This window comes from Schistocerca gregaria, chromosome 9, assembly GCF_023897955.1.
Source record: "Schistocerca gregaria isolate iqSchGreg1 chromosome 9, iqSchGreg1.2, whole genome shotgun sequence".
Lineage (NCBI taxonomy): Eukaryota > Metazoa > Arthropoda > Insecta > Orthoptera > Acrididae > Schistocerca > Schistocerca gregaria.
The window spans coordinates 94673050-94682549 of record NC_064928.1 but is presented as its reverse complement, the minus strand read 5'-3'; the positions used below and the strand labels follow the sequence as shown (position 1 = coordinate 94682549).

Genomic DNA, 9500 nt, shown 5'->3' with positions numbered 1-9500 from the left:
TGATTGCACACTTGCGTGCGGATTCTCGTCAGCCCATACGTGTTGACTGTGAAAATTTACAATTTGATCACGTCGGAATGAAGCCTCACCCGTAAAGAAAACATTTGCACTGAAATGAGGATTGACACATTGTTGGATGAACCATTCGCAGAAGTGTACCCGTAGAGGCCAATCAGCTGCTGACAGTGCCTGCACACGCTGTACATGGTACGGAAACAACTGGTTCTCCCGTAGCACTCTACATACAGTGACGTGGTCAACGTTACCTTGTACAGCAGCAACTTCTCTGACGCTGACATTAGGGTTATCGTCAACTGCACGAAGAATTGCTTCGTCCATTGCAGGTGTCCTCGTCGTTCTAGGTCTTCCCCAGTCGCGAGTCAGAGCCTGGAATGTTTCGTGCTCCCTAAGACGCCGATCAGTTTCTTCGAACTTCTTCCTGTCGTTCTGGAAATCTGTCTCGATACAAACGTACCGCGCCTCGGCTATTGCCCCGTGCTAATCCATACTTCAAATAGGCATGTGCCAACTCCGCATTTGTAAACATTGCACTGACTGCAAAACCACGTTCGTGATGAACACTAACCTGTTGATGGTACGTACTGATGTGCTTGATGCTAGTACTGTAGAGCAATGAGTCGCATGTCAACACAAGCACCTACGTCAATATTACCTTCCTTCAATTGGGCCAACTGACTAAACTAAAATGATCTCTAACATGGAAATTAAGCGTTTCCGGACATATGTCCACATAACATCTTTTCTTTATTTGTGTGTGAGGACTGTTTCCTGGAAGTTTGGGGTACTTTGTTGTAACACCCTGTACACTTTTCGAGGACAGCAGCAGCAACTACTTAATCTCATCATTATGATATTCATTTCACACTTCTCTTTTTAATATTGTTTATTAATTGCCATCGATTTCACATCTTTCAGAGCTTCATTACCACGACTGAATGTAGGCCATCAACAGACTCTGAGACCGCACAGTACATTATTTAATAATCATGGATTTTATCAAACATGCCTCCACTTTAGCTCACAGAATTGATGGTTAATAAACAACATTAAACATAGTTGTTTGAAATGGATATCATAAATAAGAAACGGTTCATCATTTTCTGACTTGCACCACATTATACCGATAAGAGATGTTGCCACATTGCAATTTTGAGCTCAAAAAAAGGGTTCAATTGGCTCTGAGCACTAAGGGAGTTACCATTTGTGGTCATCAGTCCCCTAGAACTTAGAACTACTTAAACGTAACTAACCCAATGACATCACATACATCCATGCCCGAGGCAGGATTCGAACCTGCGGCCGTAGCGGTTTCGTGGTTCCAGACTGAAGCGTCTAGAACCGCACGGCCACGCCGGCCGGCTTTTGAGCTCAATTTGTGTCACACGATTTATTGCATGGCTTACATTTTTTATGACTTTTGAATGCCGCTGGTCTCATTGTTTTGTTATCATTTCAGTTTCAGTTTGTTCCGTTTGTTTTCATTCTCTCTCTCTCTCTCTCTCTCTCTCTCTCTCTCTCTCTCGCTCTCTCTCTCTCTCTCTCTTCCTTTGTATGTGTGTAAATTTTATTTCGTCTTGCTTGATAGTTAATTTAGAGAGTTCAATCGATTTTTCTTGCAGAGTACTGTTTGCTTATGATGACTTTTTTGTCACGTCCTGTAGCTTTTTGGATGTGGTAATTTTCTTCCATTCTTAAAAAATCGTACAGTTGGTAACTGTGTTTTAGCACGATTGCAGGTCTGTGGTGTCACTTTTCATCGCTCTTAAATGTTCCATGTATGGTACCCTGAAATTTCTGCGTGTCTGTCCGATGAATACTGAAAAACAGTCTTTGCAGTGTAGCTGGTATATAGGTACACCAAAAAAAGCACCCCGTCTTAAGGCCACGAGTGGCCTACCGGGACCATCCGACCGCCGTGTCATCCTCGGTGGAGGATGCGAATAGGAGGGGCGTGGGGTCAGTACACCACTCTCCCGGTCGTAAGATGGTACTCTTGACCGAAGCCGCTACTATTCGGTCGAGTAGCTCCTCAATTGGCATCACGAGGCTGAGTGCACCCCGAAAAATTGTAACAGCGCATGGCGGCCTGGATGGTCACCCATCCAAGTGCCGACCAAGGCTGACAGCACTTACTTCGGTGACCTCACGGTAACCGGTGTATCCACTGCGGCAAGGCTGTTGCCAATATAGGTATACCAGCTTTGTTAAATTAATGTATGATGTAAATGGGTATTTTAATCTTTTGTGCAGCGTGTTGCTCTATATGCTACGTCTATACCTTCTTTTCTCGTAATATTTCCTATTCCGTGCGTTATTTTGTTATCAAATGTCAGTGTGTGCCTGTTCTTTGTGGTTTCTTTATCTTGTGCGATTTGTATGTTCTCAATGGTGTGGATGTTAGTGGTATAGTGTGCTGTGACTCAGTTGTGCGCGTTTTGTTGAGTTTGTATTTTACATTTTCTCTGGCAATCTGTCTGATTACGTTCAGTTCTTGTGCACAGCTGTCGTTGCCCACTGCCGTTCTGTCCAGACTTTGTAGGGGGAACCTGTGTTGCCCTTATTGTGGACTGTAAGGTGGTTTGACCTTTTGTGAATAACTGTATAGGTTGACGTAGTTTTCTGTATGTTCTTTCTATTGTGATGTCTAGGAAATTTATCTTTTGTGGCTGCTGCAGTTTCAGATCTGAAGTGGATTTTTGGGCGCACTGTATTGATGGGTCTGTTAACTCTAGTGTATGGTCATGTTTCTCATTTACCTAGCGAAATATCTCATCCCCAGAGCAGTACTAGCACACAGATGTTACTTTGTACCATTTTTGTTTTTATTTATTCAAATAATTTGTTTTCAAGGTGACTGAGGAAGATGTTTGCCAGAACAACTTCCTCGTCCTCTGATTACTTTCAAAATGTTGAGAGTTCTTGTGTCTGTGTTTTTGGGATAATGTTTATCTCTGTCAGGTGGCTTCCAGTTATTGTTATTGTTTCCTTGGTTGGTATGTGGCTGCAAATTGATGTTCCACATAAAACCACAGAACGCAAGTCGCTAGGACCTAAATCGACTTCTGTCAGAAGTGTGTGACAATTAACATTATTTTTTGAAGCAGGGAGGCAGAAGTTACGTAATAGAGAAAGAGAGAGAGAGAGAGAGAGAGAGAGAGAGAGAGAAAGACCGTTAAGATAGCCACATGTCTTGTTGGTAGGCCAGGGCATACGTTAAGGACTAATTCTACGGTCCCTAGACTGCTTGCTACGCACCCCGGTGATGTTAACGAGATGTAAGAATATAGAATGAAAAAAAAAAAAAACCTGAAGCACTGCTTCAAGGCAGTGTCCTTGCGGAGTTGTACCATCTGCCTGCCACCTCACTGGAATTCACCAATATGAAATCCCGTCTGAGGCCTGCTATCATTTTTATGTTAGTAATTGACAACCAACGTTGTACAATCGCAATAAGGTCACGAGATGTTCAATTGACTCTTTTATTATAACATGTTACGTGTTTTGGGAAAGGGCACAGGTCATCCCCGTTTTCAAGAAGGGACGTCGAACAGATGTGCAGAACTACAGACCTATATCTCTAACGTCGATCAGTTCTAGAATTTTGGGACACGTATTATGTTCGAGTATAATGACTTTTCTGGAGACTAGAAACCTACTCTGTAGGAATCAGTACGGGTTTCGAAAAAGACGATCGTGTGAAACACAGCTCGCGCTGTTCGTCCACGAGACTAAGAGGGCCATAGACACGGGTTCCCAGGTAGATGCAGTGTTTCTTGACTTCCGCAAGGCGTTCTGTACAGTTCCCCACAGTCGTTTAATCGACAACGTGAGAGCGTATGGACTATCAGACCAGTTGTGTGATTGGATTGGAGAGTTCCTAGATAACAGAACGCAGCATGTCATTCTCAACGGAGAGAAGTCTTCCGAAGTAAGAGTGATTTCAGGTATGCCGCAGGGGAGTGTCATAGGACCGTTGCTATTCACAATATACATAAATGACCTTGTGGATGACATAGGAAGTTCACTGACGCTTTTTGCGGATGATGCTGTGGTATATCGAGAGGTTGTAACAATGGAAAATTCTACTAAATGCAGGAGGATCTGCAGCGAATTGACGCATGGTGCAGGGAATGGCAATTGAATCTCAATGTAGCCAAGTGTAATGAGCTGCGAATACATAGAAAGGAAGATCCCATATCATTTAGCTACAATATAGCAGGTCAGCAACTGGAAGCAATTAATTTCATAAAATATCTTAGAGTACGCATTAGGAGTGATTTAAAATGGTATGACCACATAAAGTTGATAATCGGTAAAGCAGATGCCAGACTGAGACACATTGGAAGAATCCTAAGGAAATACAATCCGAAAACAAAGGAAATAGCTTACAGTACGCTTGTTCGCCCACTGCTTGAATACTGCTCAGCAGTGTGGGGTCCGCACCAGATAGGGTTGATAGAAGAGATAGAGAAGATCCAACGGAGAGCAGCGCACTTCGTTACAGGATCATTTAGTAATCGCGAAAGCGTTACGGAGATGATAGATAAACTCCAGTGGAAGACTCTGCGAGAGAGACGCTCAGTAGCTCAGTACGGGCTTTTGTTAAAGTTTCGAGAACATACCTTCACCGAGGAGTCAAGCAGTATATTGCTCCCTCCTACGTACATCTCGCAAAGAGACCATGAGGATAAAATCAGTGAGATTAGAGCCCGCACAGAGGTTTACCGACAATCCTTCTTTCCACGAACAAAACGAGACTGGAATAGAAGGGAGAACCGATAGAGGTACTCAAGGTACCCTCCGCCACACACCGTCAGGTGGCTTGCGGAGTATGGATGTAGATGTAGATGTAGATTACACCCATCTTCAGACATCACGAACTTCAACTCCTTCATAACCATCCAGGCGTACAGCCTTGACAAGTCAAAGTGAGTGTTCAGTATCATATGACTATAAGTACGACACAATCAGTCTTGAAGAAGAGCGTACGCCTGGTTGGTTAGGAAGGAGTTGAAGTTTGTGACGTCTGAAGATTGATGTAATCCCAAAACGTATAACATGTCCTAACAAAAGAGTCAGTTAAACATCTCATTACTTTATTACGATTGTACAGCATTGGCTGCCAATTATTCACCAATATTATGTAACAAATCCTTTGGTGATACAGACATATCACTTCCTGGACGTAACTACACACTGCGAAAGAAACTGCTTGGCAGCCTACTTTAGGCCAATTTATGTATAGTAGGCGGATGTTCAGGAAAATGTTTCATGTCTGTGAACCAGGCTACGGCAGCTGCTGTCGCTTCCCTGCTGGTTCCTTGCAGAGCTGCATCGAAGTGCCTACTTCCTTATAGGAGTTCAAAGGGTACCATATAACAAGGAAGTTTCTGACGTAGACACCTCACTCCTTGGAAATCTCCATGCAATGTACCAGCAGATGACACGTAGCCTACTCAAGGTCATATCATGTCTTCTAGGTGGGTCAGTACATTTATTGAGGACAAATTCGGTTGTTGTCAGTCTCTACTGCAGCAGTTGCTACACATCTTGGCAGTGTTTACAACACACACTTACGTAGGTTAGAATGCACCTGATGCATTCTTCTCTGGCAGTCTCGATGCAGAGTAGCGTCGTTTGCCTGCCTCCTCACTGGAGTTAAAACCATGTCAGCAATCAGGAAAAGTCATGCCCTGAAAATCACCACACAGTGTACTCGAACCTAGCAGGCAGACTGCCCACAGCCAAATCGTCTCACAGACAGGGCTGGTATACATTTTGAGAAAAAATTCGGTAGTCCCCATAATGGGCTGTAACAGTTGCTATCCAACCCTGTGGTGTTCGCAAGATACACATATATACAGTAGTATGAGCCTGAGGTATTGCTTTCTGGTAGTGTCTTTGTAGTGCTGAATCGTGTGGCTGACTCCTCACTTCAGTCCATATCACTTTGCAGGTCAGTTTGACATCTGGTAACCTCACACTCTGAAAGTCGCCGCACAGCATACCAAAGGCGGCAGACAGCCTACTCGAAGTCAGATTCTATCCCATCGATGGGTCAGTATGTACTTTGACTACAAATTTGTTGGTCCCCAGAGTGGACTGTTCCAGTTGCTATCCACCCCACTGGTGTTCACGAGATATACGTGTGTAATTGATGCATTGCTTTCTGGTGGTCTCCTTGCAAAGCTGCATCATTTGGCAGACTACTGTCTGGGTTTTAAAGCATTCCATCCAACAGGTCATTTTGCGATCTGGACTCTTGTGTCCAGAAGTCGCTACACTGACTAGTCAGCTTGAAGCCTCGGTTCATGGTGGCACCCGTATTGAGCTGATATAGATCAGCACTACACCACTAGTGCTCACACAGTGGTATTTAGACAGCCCAGTACTCAGTTTGAAGCCACTTTTCATGGTTGCCCCCTTATGGAGCTACTGCAGATCCCTGATACTCCACTGGTGATCACGCCACGGGATTTAGATGTCCCAGTACTCAGCTTGAAGCCACATTTCACGGTGGCCCTCTTATGGACCGACTGCAGATCCCCGATACCACACTCGTGATCACACTAGAGGATTTAGAAGTCCTAGTACTCAGCTTGAAGACACGTTTCACGGTGGCCCCCTGATGGAGCTACTGCAGATCCGTGATACCCCACTGGTGATTACACCATGTGATTTAGACAGCTGAGTACTCAGCTTGAAGCCACATTCCCGGTGGCCTCCTTATGGAGCTGCTGCAGATCCCCGATACCCCACTGGTGATAAGACCATGGGATTTAGACAGCCCAGGACTCAACTTGAAGCCATATTTCACGGTGGTCCCCTGATGGAGCTACTGCAGATTCCTGATACCCCACTGGTGATGACGCCATGTGATTTAGACAGCCCAGTACTCAGCTCGAAGCCACGTTTCACGCTGGCCCCCTTGTGGAGCTGTTGCAGATCCCTGATATCCCACTGGTGATCACACCATGGGATTTAGGTGTCCCAGTACTCAGCTTGGAGCAACATTTGACGGTGGCCCTCTTAAGGAGCGACTGCAGATCCCTGATACCCCACTGGTGATCATGCCATGGGATTTAGACAGCCCAGTGCTCAGATTGAAGAGACATTTCATGGTGGGCCTCTTGTGGAGCTACTGCAGATCCCTGATACCCCACCGGTGATCATGCCATGGGATTTAGACAGCCCAGTGCTCAGCTTGAAGAGACATTTCATGGTGGCCCCCTTGTGGAGCTACTGCAGATCCCTGATACCCCACTGGTGATCATTCCATGGGATTTAGACAGCCCAGTGCCCAGATTGAAGAGACATTTCATGGTGGGCCCCTTGTGGAGCTACTGCAGATCCCTGATACCCCACCGGTGATCATGCCATGGGATTTAGACAGCCCAGTGCTCAGCTTGAAGAGACATTTCATGGTGGCCCCCTTGTGGAGCTACTGCAGATCCCTGATACCCCACTGGTGATCATTCCATGGGATTTAGACAGCCCAGTGCTCAGTTTGAAGCCACACTTCACGATGGCCCTCTTATGATGCGAATGCAGATCCCCAATGCCGCATTAGTGATCATGGCATGGGATTTAGACAGCCCAGTACTCAACTTGAAGCCACAATTCACGGTGGCCCCCTTATGGAGCTACTGCAGATCCATGATACCCCAATGGCGATCACGCCATGGGATTTGGAGAACCCAGTACTGAGCTCTGCGGTGACCCCCTACTTAGCTACCATAGACTGCTGATACCTCACTGATGACTACACCGTTGGATCTAGGCAGCCCAGTACTTAACTTGAGCCGGCCGCGGTGGTCTCGCGGTTCTAGGCGCACAGTCTGGAACCATGTGACTGCTATGGTCGCAGGTTCGAATCCTGCCTCGGGCATGGATGTGTGTGATGTCCTTAGGTTAGTTAGGTTTAAGTAGTTCTAAGTTCTAGGGAACTGATGACCTCAGCTGTTAAGTCCCATAGAGCTCAGAGTCATTGAACTTAACTTGAAGGCTCATTTCGCGGTGACCCCCAGTACCCCATTGGTGATCGTGTCGTTGGACAGTCCAGCACTAATCTCGAAGCCTCACTCTCCAGTGACCCCCTCGCTTATCTACTGTGGCGCCTAGGTACGCTGGTGGTCAGAAGAGTACTCTACTCACCTTGAAGCCTCTCTCCCTGGCTGTGCCCTCGCTCAGCTGGAGCAGGCGCCTGGCTAGACCGCGACCTCGGTACCGCGAGTCCACGGACAGGATGCGGCACTCGAAGATCTGGTCGACGCCGTGCGCTGCGAACAGGTCCAGCCGGCGGTTGACGCCGTACAGAAGTCCGAAGATGGTGCGGAACTTGTCGTCCGAGACGGCGGCCAGCCGCTCCTGCGCCTCGGCCAGGTCGCCACGCCGCGACACGCCGTTCAGCGCCACCCCCACCACCTGCGGGCAGCGCGGGAAATGCGTCATTCAACAACGTCTCTGGCCCTGCACATGTGGGACATCAGTGCATGAATTTCCAGATTATTGTACAGCATATTACACACTGTGGCCAAGATGAAAGAGGCCACGTGTTAAACTGAACGTGATCTTTGAAGCTGTCAGAGAGCTGTTATTTCTTAACGCTAGAGCCGCGATTTAGTTACCACTGCTGCTTGTTGTGAGTACAATTCTACAGGAATCGAACAAAAACTTTTAGTTCTGCAAGGTTCGCAGGAGAGCTTCTGTAAAGTTTGGAAGGTAGGAGACGAGGTACTGGCAGAAGTAAAGCTGTGAGGACGGGGCGTGAGTTGTGCTTGGGTAGCTCAGTTTGTAGACCACTTTCCCGCGAAAGGCACAAAGGTCCCGAGTTCTAGTCTCGGTCCGGCACACAGTTGTAATCTATCAGGAAGTTTCATATCAGCGCACACTCCGCTGCAGAATGGAAATCTCATTCTGGAAACATCCCCCAGCCTGCGGCTAAGCCATGTCTCTGCAGTATCCTTTCTTTCAGGAGTGCTACTTCTTCAAGTTTCTCAGGAGAGCTTCTGTAAAGTTTTGGAAGGTAGGAGACGAGGTACTGGCAGAAGTAAAGCTGTGAGGACAGGGCGTGAGTTGTGCTTAGGTAGCTCAGTTTGGCGCCGGCACGGTAGCTCAGCGTGTTCGGTCAGAGGGATAGATGCCCTCTGTAATAAAAAAACTGAGTTAATCGATCAACGACCTTCAACGGATTTTCTACGACGTCCGCTCCGAGCAGGATCAACGAACAAAAGCGAACAAAATGAGACTTAAAAAAAAAAAAAAAGTTGGTCGAGCACTTGCCCGCGAAAGGCAAAGGTCCCGAGATCGAGTCTGGGTCCGGCACACAGTTTTAATCTGCCAGGAAGTTTCAAAAATTTTTATTGTTGAAACATATTTTGGACGTTACCGTTAAAAAGACGTTAAACGAAAGTCAGCTACTCCAGCAAAAAGTGCTGGACAGAAACTGATCACTAAATTTAGAGCAACAGAATCAGTCG

At 46.5% G+C, this 9500-nt stretch overlaps 1 protein-coding gene across 2 annotated transcripts in view; it reads right to left on the bottom strand.

Moving 5' to 3' along the window:
* Window positions 1-9500, bottom strand: part of LOC126291913 (arylalkylamine N-acetyltransferase 1) — a 381277-nt gene that overhangs the window by 22326 nt on the left and 349451 nt on the right. For both annotated transcript variants that reach the window (XM_049985647.1, XM_049985648.1), the window contains one exon: window positions 8176-8445. In XM_049985647.1, coding sequence (XP_049841604.1) covers window positions 8176-8445 — 270 coding nt within the window. The remainder of the gene's footprint in view (window positions 1-8175; window positions 8446-9500) is intronic.